The sequence below is a fragment of the Hippopotamus amphibius genome, chromosome 9 (genome assembly GCF_030028045.1).
Source record: "Hippopotamus amphibius kiboko isolate mHipAmp2 chromosome 9, mHipAmp2.hap2, whole genome shotgun sequence".
Classification (NCBI taxonomy): Eukaryota; Metazoa; Chordata; class Mammalia; order Artiodactyla; family Hippopotamidae; genus Hippopotamus; species Hippopotamus amphibius.
This window is the reverse complement of record NC_080194.1, coordinates 25632728-25658726: the sequence shown is the minus strand read 5'-3', so window position 1 is coordinate 25658726 and position 25999 is coordinate 25632728. Positions and strand designations below refer to the sequence as shown.

At 36.1% G+C, this 25999-nt stretch overlaps 1 protein-coding gene across 5 annotated transcripts in view; it reads left to right on the top strand.

The window, feature by feature from the left end:
- ZDHHC13 (zinc finger DHHC-type palmitoyltransferase 13) overlaps positions 1–25999 on the top strand; it is a 47564-nt gene that overhangs the window by 9783 nt on the left and 11782 nt on the right. For 2 of the 5 annotated variants that reach the window (XR_009055445.1, XM_057748726.1), the window contains exons 2-12: positions 2967–3112; positions 6210–6332; positions 7745–7822; positions 9058–9202; positions 10637–10701; positions 12080–12242; positions 13772–13897; positions 16839–16972; positions 20086–20186; positions 24870–24994; positions 25852–25914. Coding sequence is in view for 4 of the 5 variants with exons in the window: in XM_057748726.1 (XP_057604709.1) it covers positions 2967–3112; positions 6210–6332; positions 7745–7822; positions 9058–9202; positions 10637–10701; positions 12080–12242; positions 13772–13897; positions 16839–16972; positions 20086–20186; positions 24870–24994; positions 25852–25914 (1269 nt within the window). In the remaining variant the exon portion in view is untranslated. The remainder of the gene's footprint in view (positions 1–2966; positions 3113–6209; positions 6333–7744; positions 7823–9057; positions 9203–10636; positions 10702–12079; positions 12243–13771; positions 13898–16838; positions 16973–20085; positions 20187–24869; positions 24995–25851; positions 25915–25999) is intronic. The other 3 variants (XM_057748729.1, XM_057748728.1, XM_057748727.1) reach the window with 3 other exon arrangements.

The following is a 25999-nucleotide window of genomic DNA, read 5'->3' as shown; positions in this document are numbered from 1 at the left end:
GTTAAAGCATTCAGTCTTTTACCATTAATTGTATGGTAGCTGTAGATTTCTTATAAATACTCTTGATCAGGTTGAGGAAGTTCCCTTCTTTCCCTAGTGTACCAAGAGTTTTTATCATGCATGGGTGTTGAATTCTGTCAAATGCTTTATTCTACTGAAATGAGTATATTTATTTTATTAATACACTGAATTGCATTGATTTCTTATGAAATGTATAAGCTTGGTTGCAATGTATATTATCCTTTTTATATATCACTGACTACAGTTTTGCTAATATTTCATTTAGGATCTTTGCATCTGTGTTCATGAAGGATTTTGAGTCTGTAGTTTTTTTTACTGCTAATGTCTGTTGGTTTTATTATCAGGATAATGCTGCCTCCTAAAATGAGCTGAGAAGCAGTCCCTCTGTATTCTGAAAGAGTTGGTATCATTTCTTCCTTGAGTGTTTTCATAAAGTTTGCCAGTTGAGTTAATGTGGGCCGGGAGTTGTTTTGTTTAATGGGAAGTTTTAAAATTATGGACTCAATTTCTTTAATAGATAGAGTGCTACTCATTTCTTTTTAAGTCCATTTTGATAACTTATGTCTTTTGAGATATTTTATGCATTTCATCTAGGTTGTTGAATTTAATGGCAGAAAAGATGTTCACAGAAGTCCCTTATTACTCTTTTAATGTTTGCAGAATCTTGCAATGATGACCTCTTTTTGAAACTTGCTATTTGTCATTGACATCTTTTTTCTTGATCAGTCTGACAAGAGGTTTATCAATTTTATTGATTTATTCTTTCCAAGGAACCAGCTTTTGGTTTCGGTGATTTTCTGCATGTTTTCTTTTTTCTGTTTCATGGATTTCCCTATCTGTATTGTTTCCTTCATTCTGTCTACTTTGGATTTAATTTTTTTTCTCTAGATTCTTAAGGCAAAAGCTTAGATCATTTATTTTAGTTTCTTCATTTTTCCTATTATAAGCATTTAAAAATTCACTCTATTTAGAAATGTGTTGTTTAGTTTCCAAATATTTGAGAGTATTCTGTATATCCTTTGGTTATTGATTTTTAATTTAATTCCAGTTGTGGTCAGAGAACATACTCTGTATGAATTCAACCCGTTTAAGTTTGTTGAGACTTGTTTTATGGCCCAATATATTATCTGTCTTGGTGAGTATTCCACATGTACTTGAAACAAACATCTATTCTATTGTTGGGTGGAATTTTATGAAAATGTCAGTTGGATCCAGTTGGTGGATAGTGTTAAGTCTTCTCTATCCTTTTCTGATTTCTCTCCTTTTCTCTTTGCAGGATGGTTTCTGTACTCATTCTATCAGTTGCTGAAAGAAGTATTAAAATATTCAACTTTAATTGTGACTCTTTCTATTTTTCTTTTCTTTTTTGCTTTATGAATATTAAAGTTCCTTTTGGGTGCATATGTGTTTAAGATTGTTATGTCTTCTTGATAAATTGGCTTCTTTAATATTTTGCGGTGTCCTTCCTCATTTCTGGTAATATTTCTTGTGCTGATGTCTACTTTGACTTATACTAATATAACCACTATATTCCTTATCCTTAGTGTTTTTGCATGGCGTATCTTTTTCTGTGCTTTTACTTTTAACCTGTGTATGTTTTTTGTATTTAAAGTGGGTTTCTTGTAGATGACGGTTTTTTTTGTAGCTTGTTTTAAAAAAAATCCAATCTAACAAACTCTGTCTTTCACTTGGTTTTCTTTAGACCATTTGTATTCAAGCGATTATGAATATATTGTTAAGTATAAATATATTACCTTGTATGTTTTTTCCTTCTCTGTTTTTGTTCATTTTTTCCCTACTTTTCCTGCATTTAAAAAAATATCGAGTAACTTTTAAGTATTTTATTTTACCTCTGTTACTGGCTTATTATATGACTTTTATTTAGATGTTGCTCTTGGGTTAACATTTTACACTTTAACTTATCACTGTCTAGCTGCAAATACTATTATAGCTTCTCTTATAACAATATACTTCTGTTTCTCTATTATCATCAGGCAATTAAAAAATGCAAAAAAGTCTGTTATGTTTACCCACATAATTATACATATTTACCCATGTAACTCTGTCACTCTTTATTCCTTTGTATTGATTAAGATTTCCATCTGGTATTATTTTCCTTTAGCCTGAAGAATGTCCTTTATCATTTCTTGTAGCATTAAGTCTGTTGGCAGTTCTCTTAGCTTTTGTTTGAAAAAAGTGTATATTTCACCCCTATTTATCGAGAATATTTTTGTTGGTGTTGCCAGGTATAGTTTTTTCTTTCAGCTTTTTAAAACTGTTTTGTTTTTGTCTTCTGGCTGGTACTTACTGATAAGAAGTCTGAATTCATTCTTTTCTTTGTTTTTTTGAACATAATATGTCTTTTTCCTTCAGTTACTCTCTTTATCATTGGTTTCTAGTGATTTGATTATTATATGCCTTGGTGTAATATTATGAGGTTGGTTCTACTTGGGTTTGTTGAGCTCATAGGAGCTGTGGGTTTATACTTTTCACCAAATTTGGAATATTTTTGGCTATTGTTTAGTCAAATATTTAAGAGTATTTCCTCTTTCTCTTCTGGGACTCCTGTTATACATATTTAAGAATTTGATTCATTGGGAGGTATTCTTTGGGTGTGTCTACCATGACTCCTTGAAGCAGAGGCCTGGCGACCTTCCTACTGTCAATAGCCATGACCCTCCACCTACTACAAGTAACAAAATCCATTGATGCCTTTGCAGATGACCTCTGTTTTATGACAAAATATATAATTTGGAATTTTCTAATATTCAGCATCTAATCCTAGTGAATAGAATTAAAATGAAAATCTTCTGTAGGATATACGTCTAATACTGAAAAAAAATCATTTGATAGGTATTGTTGATAGTACCAAATGCTTCATGATGTAATTGAATGTGACATTAATTTTCTTACTCTGCCTTGTCAAATTACTCTTACTCTTTCAGTGCAGGAATCACAGCCATGGCCCCCACCCTCCAGGATTTGGTCGACACGGAGTCTGTGCACCTGAAAACAAAGAGCTTGCCAAGATGAGAGAAACTCTTCCTCTTATAGAGGATTCTAGTAACTATGACATTGTAAAAGCTACTCAGTAAGTCTTCCCAATACTTTCTTTTATCCCTGGATTCTGTTGAATTATAGTAACACGTGTGAGTTCATGGCAGTCCGTGTACAACCTTCCTCCCTTCATTCTCCAGTGATAGTATGTTTGTCATACCAACATCAGAGCATTTAATACAGTGCACCTTAGTTGTTTATTATTAGTCTTTCCCATTAGATTGTGAACAGCTTCTGAGCAAAAGCATGTCTTTTTCATCTTTGTAACCCCTGTGCTTTTGCACAGTTTCTGTCTTGTATTAGGTGCCCAATAAATGTTTGTTGAGTGAATGAACGGTTTTAAATGACACTAAAACTAGACTCTGAGTTTGAAAATGTACTACAACCTAAATATGAAGATGGGTTAGAAAAATATCAACTCACACATTTATGGGTATTTTAAACATTTATTTGTTGAGTACTTTCAATGTACATATTGTCCTGGGTGCACTAGAAGAAAGTTAGTCTGACCACTTGATACTGTAGTCGGTTGTTTCGCTTGCACTGAAAATGAAATGTTTTGAAAATTTCCCCTTAAGATCTCCATTTATGGGTTTTTACGTTAAATCCTTTCCAACATTTTCACCCTCATGGATCTCATTGATTGTTAACATCTTTTACCCCTCCTCTTGCCAATGAATATATTTTGAAATATGTTTTCTGTCAGTTTATGTTAGTCATCCATTTTCTTAGTAATCAAATATAAGCCTGCTCATCAGAGCTTCTAATCTGCATGAAAGAAACTAATGTTACTGTACTAACTTGATATAATTTCTGTGAAAAGCAGAGATGTTTGGTGATTAGTTAACCTGTTTAGCTTTAATGTAGACTATTATGTTGCTTATGTTAATTAAAAAGTTATTGACAGTTATTTGAATATTCTAATTACTAATTTATATGAACTCTGGAAGCCCTGGGAACCACTACTTTAGGTGAATATTATTTGATATTGTTTGTATTATTATATTTATATGAAGATGAGAGTGTTCTTAAGGTAAATAGATATTTGCTTTAATTAGAATGGAAACATTGAAATGTTCCTCTGCTGCTGGTCAAGCTCTGTTATAAGTGTGAGAAATTAGGCTATGTTCACAGGGAATCACAATAAAAACTCACGTTATATATCTCTCCTAAAATTTTCTTCAGGTCTTGGACTTTCTGATATGGTTGTGAGAAGACATTTGGGTAGTATTTGGGAGGGGCGAAAGAGAGCTAGCTAGGACAGGTGTTTTTGTATTTTCTAAACCACCAAAATCCTAATTAGTGTGTACTCTTTGTATTTCTCATGTAAAGGGAGTATTTATTTTCCGGTAAAATGTTAAAGTTGATATTTAAAAGATGGAGAATAGAAATATTGGGTTGGCCAAAAAGTTCATTTGGATTTTTCTGTAACACCTTACATGAGAACTTTTGGCCAACCTAATATATATGTATCATTATCAACAATTCATTGTCTTATTAATATTTTCACTTAGCATTGTCAAATGGGTATCTCTGTCTTTTAAAAAATACCATAAAGACAGACAGGTGCACACACACGTTTTGGTGAGGTGTAAGTTATTTAACAGTGTGGGAAGCAGAGACAATTCTGCCTTTTGGTTTGATTTTGACCTTTGAAGGCATATCGAAACTTTCAGGTCCCTCTAAATAGAAATAAGTTTCAAAGCAAGTGCTTAATGGTCTTGTGGGTCTTAATAGTTTCTATTGAAAGAAATAGTGCTAGTAAATGATTTAAAAAACTTATTTTAGCGTTAAAAAGAGATATTTCTTTCCTGTTTTGCATCCTGATAGTCAGTTCAATGCCTCTGTTAAATATCCCTTCAGTCTGCCCCTCCGTTTCCATTCCTGTTGCCCCCTTTTACTTTAGGCTCCCATTGCCACTTACCTGTCTCTACTGGAAGAGCCTCTAAACTGGTCTCTCAGTCTTGGCCTCGAATTAGCTTCCATACTGCCACTAATGTGATCTTTCTTACAGCCCAAAGTCTGAGTGCTTTGCTCTTTAAAACCTCCAGTGGCTTCCCCTCGCGCTATAAAGTCTAAATTTCAAAGTATGGCAGAGAAGGTCCGAGCAGTCTTTGCCTGTCTCTCCTAGCCTCATCTCTTGCCATTGCCTTTCTTATGCTTTATGCTTCTGTGGTGCTGAATTGCTTATATTTCTCTGAACATCCATGCAGTTTCATATCTCTGGTTTTCATACGGGCTTTTCCCTCTGACTGAAATGTCTTCCCTTCAACCTAAAAAACTTAGCTTTGTATATCATGTTCCATCTCTCTTAAGAAGGGCTAATCATTCCTTCCTTTTCTATATCTATACCGTGTGCATATTTTATTGTTGAATTTATCCCATTCCAAGTTTGTTTTTAGTCTCTCTCCCTTATTGTGAGGTCATTGCTTGGGCTTGTTTTGATTCAGGGATAAGATTGTCATCCAGAATCAGCACCATGCATTCCTGTGCATAGTGGAAAATCAAATGAAATTTATTGAAAGAAGGCAAATGTGAAATGTTAAAGTTTATTTAAGAAAATCAGGTTCATCTCCAGATGGATTAATCTGATCATTCAGTAGCCAGGTTGTTATTTGGCTTTATAATCGGTCCTCTTTGTGAATGTCATTGTTAATTACTGTATTTCTGTGTTGGCTGAAAGATAGATGAGGTAAAGACATGGTAAAAAGAATAAATTGTGATATTTGAAATTTTAAAAAATAAATTTATTTATTTGTTTTTTGGCTGCGTTGGGTCTTCATTGCTGCGTGCGGGCTTTCTCTAGGTGTGTGGGCTTTCTCTAGTTACACCGAGTGGGGCCTACTCTTCATTGCAGTGTGCAGGCTTCTCATTGCGGTGGCTTCTTTTGTTGCGGGGCATAGGCTCTAGGCATTCGGGCTTCAGTAGTTGTGACTCGCAGGCTCTAGAGTGTAGGCTCAGTAGTTGTAGTGCATGGGCTTAGTTGCTCCACAGCATGTGGGATCTTCCTGGACCAGGGATTGAACCCATGTCCCCTGCATTGGCAGGCGGATTCTTAACCACTGCACCTCCAGGGAAGTCTCTGAAATTATTTTAATAGTATCTATTATGCATTTTTTTTATTATTTCAGATATGGAATTTTTGAACGATGTAAAGAATTGGTGGAAGCAGGATATGATGTCAGGCAACCAGATAAAGAAAATGTGTCGCTTCTTCATTGGGCTGCTATTAACAACAGGCTGGATCTTGTAAAGTAAGTTGGGATATATGTGTATTAATTAAGAGTGAATTTATAATTCTAGACGTTTCCTTCATTTGTCATTTTTCTTCAAGTGCAAGTATCTATGTTGAACCATCTCGAATCCTTTATTGTAAATGAATACTTGAAACTTTGTGCCATGCACATTGGTTATCATAGTATTGAAAAGGACCTCAGAGATCATCTCAACCAGGACACTCACTGGCCCCGAAAGGAAAATTAAAAATAAAGCCACGGGGGCCATCATAAAGATAGAGTTCAGGAAAGGAAAGTGAACATTTTTTGAAAAGGAAAAGCATAACACATTTTTCAGGATGGAACAGATAGTTTCATCTAGTTTAGAAGAATCACTGAAATATTTTGTTGTCCAGGAGGAATGGACAGTCAGGGGAATAATTTAGCTTTAAAAACAAAATTAAATATGGAATGCATTTTAAAGGAGGCATGTGTTAGGTTGTATAAAATAGTATCCCTTCATAAAGCATTACTGCCTACCCATTGTTTTTGTGTTTTTTCTTTGTTTTATACCTTAGCATGTAAAATGTGTGTGTACGTGAATGTGTATATGTTTTGTATTATATATATTTAAAATCCTTGAGGTTTAAGAAAATAAAAATATACTAAAGTTTAGAATAAACAGACATACTCACAGGCAAACTCCTTTTCTGTGGAAGTAAACCAGTGTATTGTTTAGAGTATATGATATATGAAGCACAACTTTGAAATAATGAGACTAATTCTCATTAGTAAACCACTGAAGAGAAGTAAGTCTCTTTACCTTATAGTTTCACTTTATACAGTGTAACCCATCTATGCCCCCAAAATAGGGAAATAGAATGCTCCAAATGTCTAACTTTTCTGAAAGGATTTTGAATTACCTTTTTTTAAGCTCTTTATTGGAATATAATTGCTTTACACTGTTGTGCCAATTTTTGCTGTACAACGAAGTGAATCAGTGAATTACTTTTTTTGCTACCTACTTTTAGAATTCATTCCTGCATAGTAATTCCCATTTTAAACTGTTAGCAGTGACATAGTTTCACCTTTCTTCTTGCCAGTTAACTAGAGTATCTGTAATAGAAACCTTTTGAATATAAGCGGTTTGAGAGTGTTGTGGTGGTTAGAATATGCAGAGACTAGTTATTATGTGTTTGGTGTAAAGTTGTAATGGAATGCTCATGGCAGCAGGAGTAATTACTTACATGATGAGAATATTTCACCAGGGATCTGTTTGATGCTGTTGTGTGAATCTTTCAGACCTCTGTAAATCTGAGTATTTGGGGGAGGGGTATTATTATAATTTCTGTTTTCTAATACATTTATTACTAAGAAAAAATTGATGTTTTCTTTCTTAGGATGAATTTTAAGTTTTAAATCTTATTTTCATTTATGTCTGCTTTTAACAGGTTTTATATTTCAAAAGGTGCTGTGGTAGATCAGTTGGGTGGAGATTTAAACTCAACTCCTCTTCACTGGGCCATCAGGTAAAGGTTTCTTTAAATATTGAAATTGCTGCTCAAAATCGAAAGTGACTTACTCATTTTCCAAACATTACAAATCAGCCCTTTCCAACTGAGTTTTCTGTCATGATGAAAATGTACTATTCTGTGCTGTCCAGTGAGGTAGCCACTAGTCACATGTGAAATGTAAAGTGTGGCTAATGCAGCTAAGGAATTGAATTTTTAATTTTAGTTAATTTTAACTAATTTGAATTTAAATAGCTGTCATATGGCTAGTAGTCCATATTGAAAATTGCAGTTACAGACCATTTGAAAGTCTTTCTTTCCTTTTTACCCCCTCATTCAGAAATAAACAAATCAATAAAAATTTTTAAAAATTACAGTTTTAAAGAGTTTCCAGAGATGGTGTTTTTGTGTTTAATTTAGGGCTCCACTGTGATGCTCAAACTCAAATATGTGTATTATATTTTATAATTAAAGTAAGTATTGATCACATGGATAAATGTGGTAGTTCAGTGAGTGTAAACTCAATCAGTTCTTTTCTATGGTATGTGTTGGCATTTGAAGCTGAAGTTAGAAGGTGTCTGTCTGGATACTTAACTTCATCTTTCATTTTAACTCCATTCTGTCTGTGGTTGGTGGGATTGGTATGAACCTGAAAGTGAAGTGAGTAATTGTTTATTTAAGGCAAGTAATTGAATCTTTTCTCCATAACCAAGAATTTTGAAGCATCTGGGTTTAGCTCATCCCCATTAAGCTCCTGAGGTACAGTGCTTTACACAGAAATGAGCTATATTCAGAGAAAAATATGTAGATCCTAAGAATAATATTATCACAGTCTACCTGCAGTTTGTGAATGTTACCCTGCAGCATAGCTGCTTCATGATTATTTTTTGTTTTTAAAGTAGCAACAGTAAACTCTTAAGTGGTTTTCCATTTCTTTTTAATTTCTATTTTTATTGTTATATAAAATTATTTACACATGGTAGTAATCTTACACATAAGATTTAAGGTAGCTTGGAAGGTTATTAAGTTTATTACCTGCACTCAAGAAGGACTGTACAGATAGTTCTAAGTTTGGAGTATCTACGTAAAAGACATTTAGAGAATCTCCAGTGTTTTAAAAATCTGTGTACTGTTAGGAAATACTCTTTATATCTAACCCAAATCCCTCATGTCTTAGGAACATAGGTTTCTCCCTGAATTTTTCTCTTTTTTGTGCTACAGAATACAGTATAATTTTTGTCCTCTATTTCCAGACAAGGGCACTTACCTATGGTCATATTATTACTGCAGTATGGTGCAGACCCCACTCTGATCGATGGAGAAGGATTCAACGGCATCCACCTGGCAGTATTATTTCAGCACATGCCCATTATAGCATATCTCATCGCAAGAGGACAAGTATGTTTTGAAACGTTTCTTGTACTCCACTATTGTAAATCTGAAGGGATTCAGAGGATGATTACTCGTAGTCTGTCCTCATGTTTTTATTTTTGTTTTTCTGTCCTCGTTTTTAAAGTAGAAGTTACAGATACCCAAATATTCCAATACTAGCCTCAGTCTAGCTATCGAATACTACCATTCCAGCTTCATTGGAGAAAAAAGGATAGGTCATTTAGCTCAGTAACATATAATAGATGTTTTTGAAACTTGTAAGGCTATAATAGTTTTCCTTATGATCCCAGTAATTTGCAGAGTTTTTCAAAAACATGACTTCAAAGCCTGTATTTTTCTTCTGGTTGAATGTGGAAATAGTAGTCAGATTGCTAAATTAACCCATCATTTGCTTTCATTATTTGAGTCCAAGTAGAGACCAATTTGAAGTAAGTTTCTTATTGTTCTCTAAAGTAATTCCATGAAAAATGACTTGCCTTAAGAGGCATCCATTTATGGCAGTGGTTAAATTATAGGTTGTTGGGAGTGGGAGTTTCACTGTCAGTTCTACTTGCCTGGGATATGCTTTCTGGTAGCAAGTAGTTTATATATCAGTAGTCTCATCTGTAACAGGCATGGAAACATGTTTGCACAAATGCTGTTGGAATGATTGTGTTCTCTTTAAATAAGTACTTTCTCTTAGACTTAGCCAATTCAAGTAGAATAATTATAACCTCCTGGGTCTCACTTTGGAAAGCTGTATGAGGAGTCATCTTTTCTGCATCTCTTTGGGCTCCTTCCTCCAAGGCCCATAGAATATCCAGTAATTGACTCTTTTTTTTTTTTTTTTTTGGCTTGGTTGAGGTAACATACACCTCAAATCTGGGCTCATTTTATTAAAAGAAGCATATCCTCTTGGAGGTATGATTTCCTTTTTTTTTTTTTTTTTCTATATTCTAGAAAATAGAAAAGAATTTTTCATGTTTTACTCTTTGAAATGTAACGTTTAAGTCCAGAATTGCAAGTTGCCTCAGAAGGTAAAGAGTTCGCTATTACTGGAAGTGTTTTTAGTAGAGACTGGATGACTTTGTGTAAGAGGTGATAGTATGAATTAATGTATCAGTTAAAGTCTAAACTAGGTGACTTCTAAGGTCTCTACTGTCTCTTATATTTGATGGTGATTATCAACATTTTTCTCTTTCCCTTAGCTCTCTTCCACTCACAACATACAACTTTTAAAATCATATATTCAGATTTTCCCTTTAAAAATATCTTGTAGGAATCAGTGGATTTCTACCCTGTGGATGTGAAGCAGAACATTCTTTTATTCAAATGTTACTTGAACCCTTCTTGTAGACACACTGGTGGTGTTGAATGTATTAAAGAGATACTTCTACTAGAGAGGAAACAGAAACTTGACCGTGTTTACAGTTAGGCTGATTGACTCTTCTTTTTGAACAGAGCGTGAATATGACAGATGTAAATGGGCAGACACCTCTCATGTTGTCAGCTCACAAAGTACTTGGGTAAGTGAGTTGAATTGATTGCCTTATTCGGACTCTTGATTCCAGCAATTTAAGTATCTTAGTCATTGTGAGATGGCACAACATTTTGAAGAAGAAAGTAAGATTTTCCATCTTGTGACTGTGATACAGACTTTCAATGTAGTTGTAGTTATAAAAGTACTATTGAAATGAATTTTCTCTTTTCTGATAGCTTTGGGGAAAAGTTTGAAAGCTACTAATAAGAAAAAAAATTTCCTTACATAACAGGTAGAGATTCCATAGCATATACTTATTAACATGACATACATTTCTTAGTTTACGTTTTTCAAGAATGGCTACAGGTTTAAATGCTCCCATAATATGAAATCTAGGTGATAAATATGCTTTCCAGAGAACAATAAAGTTTGAGGTTCTCTGACATTGTTCACTGCTCTGCAAATATGAATTGTAACCAATCCTTAAAGTAGTATATGTTCATATCAGGTACTTATGTATTTAAGTTTTTGTGTGTATTTTATCAACACTTGTGATTATTGATCACTATATTGTCCAACTCCTGGTATTCTTCTCTTCAGATATATGCTACAGTTTGCCCTTTATCAGTTTTGTTTCCAGTGTTGTACTTAACTTCTGATTCCGCTTTTACTTAGGATGTCTACCCTAGGAACTGAGTTAGTTCTGATGCAATTTCCTTTTAGTTCATGGAGAGGTGGGGCTGGGGTAGAATTTTGTCAAAAGGCATTTTGTCATCTTTGCTGGTAACTCTGAAGTCAGGTATAATGTTTAAAAATCTTGATAGAATAAGTAAGGTAGAATATTATTTTATTAAAGGAATCTCCTGAGTAGTCATGAAAGAAGGGAGAGTGTTGAAGATGAAGTAAAAATATTTCATTGAATTCTGCTTTCAAGTCCATAACTTTCTATGATAAACAAATCTTTTAGGACATTATACCGCTTTATGCAATAATTGGTTGGAGGGAGAAGGTGAAGTTAGCTTTTGGTTTATCTTCTCAAATATAATGTTGTACATTTAGTGTTTTAATTAGATAAATAACATAGCATTTAATGTTGGCCAAAGTTAAATTTAAAAAAAATGGTAACAAATAGAACAGCAACATGAAAGTAAAAACTTGAAAAACGAAATCAGTTATTCCACAGCATTGATGTTAAAATGACATTATATAGCAGACTGTCACTTAATAGATGTCTCTTGGGGCGGAAACTTGCACCTCTCCAGTATCAGCACCTAGAGTAGAACTCTGCATGGAGAAGTTCCTCAGTTTTCAGAACATATACGGATTGGTTCATTGATACATTAACGAACAGCTTCTTCCTTTACATTTACCTTCAGATCACTCTGCTATCTAATACCCTTCTGTATTTTCTTGTTTTGAGACAGGCCAGAACCAACTGGATTTCTTTTAAAGTTTAATCCTTCTCTTAATATAGTTGATAAAATACACCAAAACACTCCACTTCACTGGGCGATTGAAGCAGGAAATGTTAATGCCGTTGATAAACTCTTGGAAGCTGGTTCTAGCTTGGATATCCAGAATGTTAAGGTATGACCAGGTGTTTATCTCCCTTAGTTTATTTTATCTTCAGTTAGAAGACTGATAAATTAGCATAAAGATAAGCTATACATATGTTTTCAGTTACCATAAGATAGGTATAAATAATAATATTGGGTTGGCCAAAAGGTTTGTTTGGTTTTTTTCTGCAAGATGACTCTAGTAGCACTTAGTTGTCTTTAACTTCATTTGAAACGATTTTGTTATATTGTATGTGACGGCTGTCACATCAGCATGTGTTTAAAAAGAGACATCAACATTGGTGAATTTTTGTGTAGCCATTTTAACATTGAAGATGGAAGAAAAAAAGCAACATTTTCGGCATATTATGCTTTATTATTTCAAGAGAGGTAAAAACACAACTGAAACGCAAAAAAAAGATTTGTGCAGTGTATGGAGAAGGTGCTGTGACTGATTGAACATGTCAAAAGTGGTTTGCAAAGTTTCATGCTGGAGATTTCTTGCTGGATGATGCTCCACAGTCGGGTAGACCAGTTGAAGTTGATAGTGATCAAATGGAGACATTAATTGAGAACAGTCAGCGTTATATGATGTGGGAGATAGCCGACATACTCAAAACATTCAAATCAAGTGCTGAAAATCATTTGCACCAGCTTGGTTATGTGAATCACTTTGATGTTTGGGTTCCACATAAGTTAAGCGAAAAAACCTTCTTGACCGTATTTCCTTATGCGATTCTCCACTGAAACGTAATGAAAACGTTCTGTTTTTAAATCAAATTGTGATGAGTGATGAAAAATGGATACTGTACAATAATAATGTGGAACAGAAGTGATCGTGGGGCAAGTGAAATGAACCACCACCAACCACACCAAAGGCTGTCTTCATCCAAAGAAGGTGATGTTGTGTATATGGTGGGATTGGAAGGGAGTCCTCTATTAAGAGCTCCTTCTGGAGAAGCAAATGATTAATTCCAACAAGTACTGCTCCCGATTAGACCAACTGAAAGCAACACTCGACGGAAAGCAACCAGAATTAGTCAACAGAAAACATATACTCTTTCATAAGGATAATGCAAGGCTGCATGTTTCTTTGATGACCAGGCAAAAACTGCTACAGTTTGGCTGAAAAGTTCTGATTCATCCACCATATTCACCAGAGATTGCACCTTTGGATTTCCATTTATTTCGGTCTTCTTTTAATGGAAAAAATTTCTGATTCCCTGGAAGATTGTAAAAGGTACCTGGAACAGTTCTTTGCTCAAAAAGATAGAAAGTTCTGGGAAGATGGAATTATGAAGTTGCCTGAAAAATGGCAGAAGGTAGTGGACCAAAACGGTGAATACACTGTTCAATAAAGTTCTTGGTGAAAATGAAAACTGTCTTTTATTTTTACTTAAAAACTGAAAGCACTTTTTGGCCAGCCCAGTAGTTGGCTATCCTCGGAATAAATACATTAAATCTATGATTCTGATGAGTTTTTTAAAATGTTTACCACCTATGCTGTTGATATATCAAAAATATAATTGAACTTCTTTCTTTCTCTTTTTTTTTTTTAAGGGAGAAACGCCTCTTGATATGGCTCTGCAAAGCAAAAATCAGTTCATTATTCACATGCTAAAAACAGAGGCCAAAATGCGAGCCAGTAAAAATTTCAGACTTTGGAGGTGGCTGCAGAAATGTGAGGTACTTTCATCTGTGGTCTATTCTGTGGGCTGTTAAGAACTGTCTTGTTCATTTGTTTTTGTTTTTTAAGGCATCATGAGAAACCAGGGAGTTGGCCTAGTGTTGCATTGTATCTGCCAGTTATATCTTTCCCACACATCCCATAACCCAAAGTTGGAAATTTGGCACTTTTATTGGCAATTTATTGCTGGTCCTTAGCTAGATGGCTCTAAAGTTTCCTGTTACCTTGTGAATATCATGGCATACTTCTGCATTTATTTAATGAGTGAATTGAAACACAAATGGTTTAGATTCTGAGAGAAGCAAAAGGAAAAATACCTTGTCGCAGGGAATTTTATAGGAGCTATTCGTAAAGAACTTGTTCCTATTAAAATTTTTTTCAAAGGGAAAATAGTAACATTCAAAACATTTTCTTAGAATCATGAGGAGTTAGACTTTAAAAATGACAGTGTTGCAAATTTCAAGCATATGATGTCACTTCATAAAATAAAAAGCATCCAGAATTTTGAGAGATGAAACCCAAATTTTATTCTTTTTTTAATTTGGCAGTTCTTCTGAGTGGTACTCTTCTAAAGTTAAACGTGAACGGAATGATAGAAAAAATTAGGATGTTCAGCTTGCTCTCATGAATGGCCAGCAAAATCTAAGTTGTAATAGAGAATATAATTAAAATGATTAAAATGGGGTATTGAATTGATTTCACTGTTTAATGTTTTCACATATGATAGCATTGTCTTATTGAATAATAATTAGTAACTATACCTTCAGAATGATTCTAGGTTAACAGGCATGGGATTTCTATGCAGAGGGTCATCATGAATACTACACAGATTTTGCACTTAGGTATGTGGAGGGAGAGAAAAAGAAGTAACAGTTACTCCTCATTCTGCTCTGCCATCTCCTCTGCTCCCTGCCCCAGGTAGAGTGCCCCAGGGTTTTGTCCTTGGACCTCTGTTCTGTCTAGACATTCCCTTGGTGATTTCATGCACTTCCATGGCTTTAAATGCCATTTATATGTTGACAACTCCCAAATTTATCTCTAGTTTAGACCCTTCCAGACTTGTATATCCAGTTACCTACTGAGTTTATCCAGTTCACCGTCCGATAGGCATCATCAACATAACATCCAAAACTGAGTCCCTGATCTCTCCTCCCCACCGTCCCTGTTTCATCTACAGCTTTCCCCATCTCCGTAGGTGGCAACTTCCATTCTCCAGTTATCTTTGCCATTTTTCTGTCATATCCAGTCCATCAGAAAAACATATCGGCTAGTTCTGCCCTCAGTATATATCCAGAATCTGACCTTTCTCACCACTTTAAACCATGGCATTTTGGTCCAGCCACCATTGTCTTTCATGTGGATTTCTGCAGCTGTCTGACATCTCCCTGCCTCTACTCACCTCTAGTCTCTTCTCAGCAGAGCAGCCAGGTGAATCTTAAAATGTAAGTCAGATCCTGTCATTCATCTGCTCAGAATCCTATGATGTCTCCCCCTTTCTCCCAGAATAAAAGCCACAGTCCTTACAATGGCTTCCATCCAGCTTTTTATATACTATAAAATTCACTTAGTACATTTGTCTGTCTTCCCCTGCTAGAATTTAGGTTCCATGAAAGAAAGACCTTAAATTCATCGAAGTGTCCCCAAATTCCTAGAACAGTGCCTAGCATGGTATGCACTGGAATATATGTTGAATGAGGAAATAGTGTGGCTCGTTTTGAGATCCATATTTAATTGTTATTTCTGTTCTGAGATTATGTTGCTTGTAGATTCCAAGCCTTAAAAAAAAAAAATCTAGACTTGCTCATTTTGTGTTATCATGCAAACTAGAATTGGAAGCATATTTAAAGATTTCATATCATTTGAAATTATCCATCCTCAGAACATGGCTTAGAGAAGTAAAGATTGAAGAAGATAGGGCAGGATGTATTTTCTCCCTTTGCTGTTGCATGAGCCCTGCTTACTTCCAGGGTCATGTATATTGCAGTTAAGGGATTGCATTGCACAGACGTGGTACCCGGCTTCAGTGCAGACAGCCACACTGTTGGTTTGTAGACACTTCATTCTTTTAACTTTGCAGAATAAACCTGAATTATTAGCATCCTGAGGATATGTTTCAGTCTTTGCCTCCATGTGACATTTGACACTGAGAACTACTCCCTTCTTGAAACTCTCTTCCCTGGCTTTACTGGAACCTTTCTCTTGGTTCTCATTCTGCCTTTCTGGTCATACTGGTCACTGTTACTTACTTACCATTTGGGACTTAGCTTTTTTCCCCTTGAGTGTTTCTGATGGCCAGAATTCTGCCCGTTTCTACGTGCACGCAGTGCTCAGAATGTTCTTCATTCCTGGCTTTCCCACCTGTGTACTGATGAACACTAGATTTTCCCCTGCGAGGTAGGCTTGCTTTTCTGACTGACTCCAGGCCATCTCCTAGATGTCCATAAGCATCTACAGTTCCATGTGCCCTAAACGAAACTCATCTTTTCTGCAAACTTGTTCCTTCCAACTTTTTTTATTAGAGGATGGCACCATTCGGTGCCCAGGTTGAGTCTGGGTGTATTGATTTTTATGTGGTCTTTTTGTCTTGCTTTATGCTTTCTGACATATAATACTGTTTGAAAGAAATTATTTTTTAAAATATCAGCTATCATTAACACTTTTCTTAAAAAAATCACCGTTTCTTGGAGTGGAAGAAAGCAAAACAAAACACGTTTAAGCAACATTTTATTAATGTAAGCCTTTCAAAAGATTGTTTCCAAGATTTGTAATTTCTCAAACTTCAGATTTATCAATCAGCAATTTCGAAGAAAAACTCTGTGTTCTGCTGTTGTATTAATTGTTATTGTATAATTAGGAAGTAGTTTTTCTGTTGAACTAATTATTATTAGATACTTAGCAGGTAAAATCCATAAAGTTCTAAAATTCTGAATCTCTTAATAGCTCTTCCTGCTGCTGATGCTTTCTGTGATTACCATGTGGGCTGTTGGATACATATTGGACTTCAATTCAGATTCTTGGCTTTTAAAAGGATTTCTTCTAATAATACTGTTTTTTCTGACATCTTTGTTTCCAAGGTATGTATATTAGTCTTTGCAAGGCTGATTATTGCATTTCCAATTTGAGTGTTTATTTCTATTGTTGATTAGCTGGAGTCACAGATTTTTATTGAACTATGAATGTTACTTTTCACATAGAAACATCCTCAGGGTGAGAGGGAAGGGCTTTGGTGGCATTTGAGTTACTGAAAGTAAATTGGTCAATCTAGTAATTTAATTGAATTGACAACTGGTAGAAAATAAATATCCTAGCTCCCTTTTTGAGTTGTTAATCTCAGTGAATAATGGGAAGATTTTTGTAACTATTTTGCATCTTGATGCATTTTTGCCTATTTTTCGGAAATTTTGTTTTTTCCTATTCTAAATCTAAATTCATTTTAAGGTAGTTATTTTAGCTTTTAATGTTTTTTAGTTGAAACAACCTAATTAAATCACAGGAAGTTATAAAATAGTAACTATAGTAACTGTGGTATGGTTGGCACCTCTCTGTGCCTCAAATTCTTCATCTGTAAAATGAGGGTGATAATTATGACGATGCCTACCTCATGGTGAACACAAATACAGTGGTTAGAACCATGGCTGACACAGAGGACTCAATAATCATGTCACACCCCAGTCTCTTCTTCCCACCTCCCCTTCCCAGTAGAATGGCATCCAGTTCCTCACGCGAATAATGGGTACCATCCTTGGATTACTGTCCTCTATTCTTCCTTTCTCCTCACTTCCCGCACCCAGCACATTTCCAGGTCCTTGCTGCTCTGCCCCAGTTGATCTGCTCTCTCCCTCTTCTCAGCTGATACCTTAGGCCAAGCCTCCCAACTGGTCTCCTGACTCCAGCTCTTACCCCCTTGTAGTTCCTCCTCACTTGGCAATCAAGGTGGTCTTTTAAAAGGCAAACCAGTTTCTGTCTTTTCTCCCTGAGTAAAGCCATCCAGTGGCTTTTCCTTGTTCTCAGAATGACATCCAAACTCTTTGCCTTGTGAGCTTTTAGTAGTTCATTCCCTCCCCTCTGGTGTCATCTCTTGCCTTCACTGCCTTCCAGCCTCCCTTCTGTTTCTAAAACACGTCAAGCTCATTCCCAGCCAGGGCCTTGGCTCTTGCTTGTGTCTGTCTGAAGGGTTCTGATACCATATTGCTGCATAGCGGGAGACGGCACTCAGGCCTCAGTTCCAGCGTCCCCTCCTCAGCAAGGCCATGCCTGACTGACTCTGCTGCATCACCCCATTGTATTTTCTTCATGGCACTTAATCATTGTTTCCTGGCATGCAAGGCCCGTACAAGCAGGACACTTGTCTCTCCTGTTGAACATTTTCAGTCACTGAATGAAAGGAAAATGTAACACTGATGATCCACCAAAGAGAATCTAAAAGGAGGTGCTGTGTTGCTCTCTTCAGGGTGTGATTATGAGTATTCCTGTAATCCTCCTTCTGCTTACCAGCATTTGTAGAATAAGCATGAGTTGCTTTTGTTATAACAAAAAAACAAAGCATTAGAGGAATTTTACCGCTTAATCACTCAAGGGCAGGACAGTAGGCTGGAAATGAATTTAATGTTAAACAAAAGCTCAAATTTCTGAAAAATAGCAAAATGCCTAAAATTGCCTTTTATTCAGAAAACTGGTAAGTTAGAGGTATTCATTCATTTTCCACTAATTGGATTGACTTGGTCTTCAAGTAAACTTTAAGCCAAATTGCAATCATCACTTTTGTCTTTTTTCCAGAGAGAAAGCAAAGGCTGGCAATATCTGCTCACCTAGGATGGGGCATTTGAGATTTTGTTTGTTTTAATAGAAACTCACATTATAAAAAGTTTATATGGAAACTTTTGTTTGTGAGTTGAGGGCTTCATATGATAGGCTTAGCATATGGACACTATTCAAATGGGAGACAGATTCATATGGCAACTTTTATCCATTCTGCTTTTATTTCTCCCACTCTGTAGAGTCCGTTTCATGGAGGTAAGCAGCTGTAAACTTCCACTACTGTTAGGCTCCACAGGAGGTTGCCTGTTGATCCAGGCTGCTATGTGATACCTGTCAGGCGTAGACAGGCCGTAGTAGCATGCTGTTACAAACTAGGTAGTTCACTGCACCACTTAATTAGGTCAGACATATTTTGCTGCAGAATCTCAGACAAGCCGTGCTGTGGAGGTTACGTGGGCTCCATTTGGCCTATTCTGGCAGCATATTGGGGGCCTGAGGTTTGGGATCTTTAGTTGTCAAATATTATTTTATCATAATTGTGCTTATGATCTTGATAGCTTTTTAAAACCCTTTAATATCATCAACCATTTCTTTTCTGGTATAAATTTTAAAATAGATCCAGGTAAACTGTATTTATGCATAGATTTACTATATCGAGTGTTCATTGTAAAAGACAGATTTTTCTCTTTTGGAACTACAGTATTAAACGTTTGAGTATGCGTATGGCTGATGCATTTTGTTGTGCAGTGGAGGCTAATACAACATTGTAAAGCAACCATACTCCACTAAAAATTAAAAACAAACAAACAAAAAATCCAAAATGTTTGAGTAAGTTGTATGTGGCCTTCCAGGTTGCTTGTGACATAAGCGGGATGGTTGGTGTTAGATGGCTAGTGTCACCATTAGCCTTTATGTGTCTTTTTACCTCGAGTGTCTCCTTTGCAAGCTGATTGTTGGATGAAGGTGCTCAAGGTTGTGTGCATCTGTATGTTTCAAAAATAAACTGCTAGCCTCTAGAAGAAAGCTTGCTAAATGTGAAGGTAAATCTCCAAGGATGTAAATTTTTGCACTTTGGAGTATTTGAGAATTCGATATGCCAAACAAATCCAAGTGTGATATGTTTCAATAGGAATAAAAAGGATTCATTGAAAATATAAAGTTATTGGGAATGAAATAATGTATAAGTTAATTATAGGAACTAGAACATTCACTTTTTGAGGTCCTGGTGCTTCAATTTTCTCACATGTAAAATGGGGCAGTGATGGTAAGTAACTCTGTTACCACATGGAGAGTGGCACATAGCACTCAGTGAAAGCTGTTGTTATGTGTGGGCATTGTTGTTATTACTATTATTATTACTAAAGAGGATTTAGAACTAAATATAATTCATGCTTATTTTCACTAATACTTTATTCTTTTTTTCTTTTAGATTCTTGATCGGGTATAAGAGCCTTACATACTTACCAATGGTCTTTCTGCTAAGTTCCGTTTTTTGGATATTTGTGACGTGGTTTATCTTATTCTTTCCCAGTATCCTTCAAGCTTACATTTAAATGCATATCTCATTTTGCTCTTAAAAATTACTTAATGCCATTGTTAGAAATTCAGATATTAGAAGAGATCCAGGAAATGTAAGTCAAATTTATATTCATTTATTGGTCCTGGTTGAAGATGTTTAATGTTGGAAATCTACTGAATTCTGGAAGTGATCTCAGAGTACACTATGGAAACAGCAGGTGTTTAGTATTGATTACTCATAGGAGGGAAACGATATAATGAATTATTGTTTTATTTAGATCCATAAAAATTTGTTGTATTGCCTTAAGATTCTTTTCAAGGTCAGATGGTTCTTTTAACTTGGTCAGCAGTTATAGTTGATTACTGAATCTTCTGGGTACCAAGATCTCCTGCATAGGAAGAATATTGGAGGAAATGTGTCCTCCTCAGCAATGGTCGGTGCAGCGTTATTGTCCAAGGCAGTGATTTTCAGTACACAATAAAAATAAATTTGCATTGTCACCCAAACCGTATGTGAGAAAAAGTTTCAGAGAACAGTAATCCTAATATATGCTTTACTCTATTTTGTTATTTTATCCTATTCTATTTCCTTTTTTAAAAATGCTAATCATAGCCCACTTGTTTCTTTCATGACCTACTAATGGCTGCCAGCCCATAGCTTAAAAAAAACAACAACACTCATTTAAGGGATAGGTTTATCACTCTAGGAGCAGGGCCCAGGCCAAGTCCAGTCACCTAGAAATGGGGATAACTGTAAACCAAGAAATGCCTTCTTGGTTTATAGTTATTTACAGCACCCATTGGGAAGGAGGCATTTTCCCCAATTTTCAGTGTTCCTACCTTTTTCCAGGCTCCTTTCTCCCCTTCGAAGGACCCAAGGAAGACATTAAAGTCTTGCTTTCCTGACAAGGAAGGAGAAGAAGGGATGTGGTAGACAGACACACCTTTAAGCATATTCCTTTAACTCTATGTTATTTCTCTTCCTGGTAATGACACACTTGAAAAGAAAGAATACTATTTATGAGGGAGATGCAATATACTCCGTTCAAGAATATTTTTTCATAGGAATAAATGTAAAGTGAGAGAGGCATATCTCAGAGTACGTACATCTCCTTTCACTATGGTATGTTTTGACTTTAATGGTGCTTTTTATTTCTGAGCGTTATCTCTAGTGTTTTCCAGATGCCTTTACTCTAAATGAATGGCACAGCATGCCATGGAGCTTATTTGACTTTTTTCAAAAGATTTTATTACGTCTAACCTTTGTCTCATAATTATTGATTTGAAGGCAGCTTTTTAAGCACTAGCCTTATTGCCACCACTTAATAAAGGCTTGGATGATATCATTATGTGATATTAGAATACTTTATCACCTGTAGAAGTCCCAAGACTGGTAAATTCTTTGGTAATTGACATGGTACTGGAAGGGCTGGCTGATATTTTTATTTACCAACTTACATGCAATGGAGTAAACACAGTTTAAAAATTGTGTTTCTTGACGAATTTTTAAAATGTGGAAAACTCACACTACTTCAGTTTTGCACCAAAAATGTGATCATTTTTACATTGAATTATTTCAAATGTGCAGCATCAATATTAACAAAAACATTACTCCACTGTAGTTTGGAAGCCTCAATTACAGAGGTATTTAGTTAGTATTCAGCTTAGTATTCAGTTGAGTTTACTGCTGTTCAGTATTTGTGAAGATGCCATTACATCAGAAGAACTGTTTCGATTTCCATAGCTGGACAGAATCTTAAGATGTTGGAGTTGACAGGAAGGTATTTTACCCACATGTACATACAGCATGAAGCCATTTGATCTAAGCACCTACGTGAGGCCGCTGCTGGTGAGGGCACGTCAGTCAGTAGGTGGCGCCATCAGATCAATGTTTTTTTAGCTGAATGCTAAATGCTGTTTGAACTGCCCTGGGTGTGCACTGAAGTGCTGCCCTGGAAAGACCCATCCTGGGGGTGTAGATTAGTCGTGTTGCCAAGTCCGGATTGCATGGGGCTTCCACTCCCACAGCCTCCTTGCCCATCATGGGAAGAGGGTCTGGGACACTGTGCAAAGACAGTCTTTGGAATCAGACAGAATGAATTGGAGTTGTGGCTTTTTTTTCTTACTAGTTATGTGCCACTGGGCAAATAATTTCCCTGAGTCTCAGTTTTTCTGTAAATTGGGGATAACAGTACCAAGTTCATGGGGCAGCTGCAAGGATTACTACGCTAGGATGTCTGTAATGTGCTGACCACCCTCTCCATCCTGTAAAGAATACCTATTATTTTATTATTATTATTGATTGTTCTTATGAATAAAATCTGTATGGAAGGCTACATGTTAGAATTAATTTTAAGAGCAGTTCTGGGGTAGCTCCTGAGAAACAGTTTCTTCTGGTGCCTTTTATATGTTCAGCAAGTAATGTGTTTGGCTTTTATGAGGCAGGTTTGAGAGGAGAGAAGACCTTACTGATGAGTTTGGAAGTAAGATTAAAATTCAGGAAAGAGATGGCGAACCACTGAACATTACATATATGATTCTGGCTATAGCTGAGTTAAGTTTAAGAAGGATAAATGTGTGAAGTTCTAATACTGGGTTTCAGAGAATCAATGTGTACAAGTGCACATTGTGGTAAGAATAACACAGCTTCAGGTCAAGTGGAAAAGAACCAGGAGCTTTGACTAAAAGCCCGGTATGGGTAGTGATGCAGCTTTCAAGGAAGCCAGTGTATCCTCCAATAGTAATAGGAGGATGTGAGTGTCCAAGCATAAGACGTGAGCAATCTCACTGTCTTCTGCGCTGGTTAGGACATACCTGAGATGCATTTGCTCTGTTTCAAATTCTGTATAGAATGAGCACTCACTAAAGATGCATTGAACAAATGAGGAAGCAGCTTCTGTAGGGTCTATCCATAGGACAGCTATAGTGTAGATCTACAGTGTAGAAATAAAGGAGCTTAAGAACAAAAACCAGTTAGTTCAAGTTATAAAAAGGAGGATTTTTAGATCCATGTTGAGAAACTTTTTAACTGCAAAAGGGTCACAAGCTAACTGGGGAGGCTGAGGTGTGTACAGATAACTGTAATCTAGGGGCTAAATGCCATAGAATAAGCATTCCTGGGTCCAGGAAAGGGAGAGACTCCTTTTCCATAGGGACTCAGGAAAGACCTACAAGGGAAGGGAGGATATAAGTTAGGTCTCGAAGGCAGTTAGGACTTGGACATTCCTAAAGTGTGGTTTTAGAAGTAGATGGCGGGAAGTGGGGAGCATTTGAGAGCAGTGAACCACACAAAGCAAGGGCATGGAAGCAAGGAATGTTTGGCTTTTATGTGAGGAGATTATTCAGTTTATTTGGAAGGAGAGAATCCATTGATTCCCCTGGAATTTGTTTTGAAGATTATTCAGAACAGGAGCCCCAAATTCGGTCCACTCAATATGCGAGATTATTATGTGATTCAACTGAATGTTTTTGAGACTGTGCCATGTATGTTGATCAGGATTTTATGGGAATTAAATTTCAATTTCACACAGCTTCTTTGGATCCTATCTTTTTCCTAGAGCCAGGCCCATCTGCAGATAAACCGATAAGCTAAAGCAACAGGATTCGTTCCTGCCTACCTGAACCAGATGTGGTTGTGCTGGTTTTTGTGGGTTAGAGCAGTGCTTCTCAAATTGTAATGTGCGTGTGCATCCCCTAGGGATCTTGTTAAAATCCAGAGTCTACTCCTGCAGGTCTCGGATGAGGTCTGGAGCTCTGCCCTTGTAACAAGCTCCCAGGTAAAGCCATTGCTGTGGATTCACGGACCACATTTTGAATAGCAAGGGTTTAGAGTTTTTTTTTATGGCTATCTTTTCCACTCTGAAGTATAGCACAAGAACATCTTGGCAACATCTTGGAAGGCAGATACAGTTACTGTGTCAGTATAATGATTTTAATTGGACATGTAGAACTGGTTTACTACTGGCGTATTGGTTTATTATTGCACGTTCATTTGTCTTTCCCTGGAGTAGAATTTTACTTTTTTATACAAAGAATTTGTACCACTTTAAAAACACTTCAAAGTGGGTAATGTTTATCCTTGAAACACTTTATCTTAATTTATCCTTAATATCTTCCTTTACAAATAGTATCTGATTTGTAATCACTTTGCAAGGAGAGCAGTTTCTTTGCTTCTGAATTAATTCAGCCTAATACAGTTACAAGGATTGTTATTAAACTTTCCAGTAGGAAATCTTTGCTAGCATTAATCTAATATATAGGGAAGTATTTTTAGTTGGAATCTGTGAATTCAGTGGTTTGTTTCTTTGAATAATTTTGTTAAAATGATCAGAAAATACTGCTTTAGATGCACACAGGAGAGCCATAGTTACACCATTAGATATTAATTTATTTAGATCTGGAAGGTTTTTCAGTTTTTTGGAGGTTCTTCATATGTTGCAATTATTCCTGTCAGTATTTTACATGAGTTTCAACTAATGAGAAGAAACTAATTATTAGCCAACTATGAGCAAATTCTTATAGGATTAAAACATAGGATGGGGCCAGGTGTGAGGGTAGTGATGTGTGTATGTAAGGGGAAGGTGAGGCTAGAATGCAGAGAAAAGAGACGCTTAGGCACCAGTGATGAAGTTTGCTTACATCATAATTAGGCTATTCTTATGGGAAGTCTGATGTGTTCCTTAACTTGGCTTTAACATTTAGCAGGGACCCCTTTCTATTTCATTTTCATTCTCAGCATAGTAGCCTTCCTCTACTTTTTCTACAAGACTTGGGCAACTGATCCAGGCTTCACTAAGGCTTCTGAAGAAGACAGGAAAATGGTGAGCTTTCTCTGTAATGTTACTGAGTTTTTTATAGGAGGGTATGTAAGCTATAGAGGGGCACGACCATGTTGGTTTTTGTTGTGCCTGCGTCTCTAGTGCCTGACACCTAATATGACAGATGCAGTGTAAATGAGGAATGATTAAATCAGCAAACAGGTTTCTCCACTGTCACTTATTTATGTGAAAGTTTTAAAAAATATTTTTATTTGTTATTACAGTAATATCCCACCAAGACTTTTGTCAGTAGATATGAGCTCCTACTTTATACTAATGCTTAGGTAATGATCATACAGTTTAAATTTCCCCTTTAAATACATGGAGGGTATCTAGGCAGGGTTCAAGGGGAGTCTTTCTCCTTACTGGCTGTGGAGATGCCCCTTCTCTTCCTCACACATGAAACTGTCAGATGACATGGTGTGTCTGCTGTTGTTCGTGAATATTTAGAAGCTGGGGAGACTGCTCTCTTTTTGGTTACCTAAAGCCAGTGTTCCTGAAAGACTGCCTTTGATGCTTATAACCATCAGTTCTGATGTACAGGTGGTTTTTATTCCTTTTTTATGAGCGTATAACATGCGCATTTATTTTTCTTTAGCATATTATAACTGAGAGATTGTTGCCATTCATGGAGAAAAGGGGGGGTGTAATTTTTGTGCATTCTAATTTATTGGCTATGGTTGAAAATGCAGCCTTGAAAAGTCACATATTTCAAGCACAGAATGATATGGCGGAAAGTCTTCCAAATTGCTTTTCCAGCTACTTCAGTTTGAAGAGAGAGCTGTGAGAACGGTATATGACCATGTATCATCCATTCCCCAATAAAACACAAACGTAAGGTCAAACTTGATGTCTTTCAGAACATCATCACCCTTGCAGAGACCGGCTGTCTGGACTTCAGAACATTTTGTACATCATGTCTTGTGAGTCTTTTCTTTATAATTTTTTCCCATGGTAAAAGCAGATTCTTTGCTGCATTGCTCATGTAAGCATTTTTCAAATCTTCAT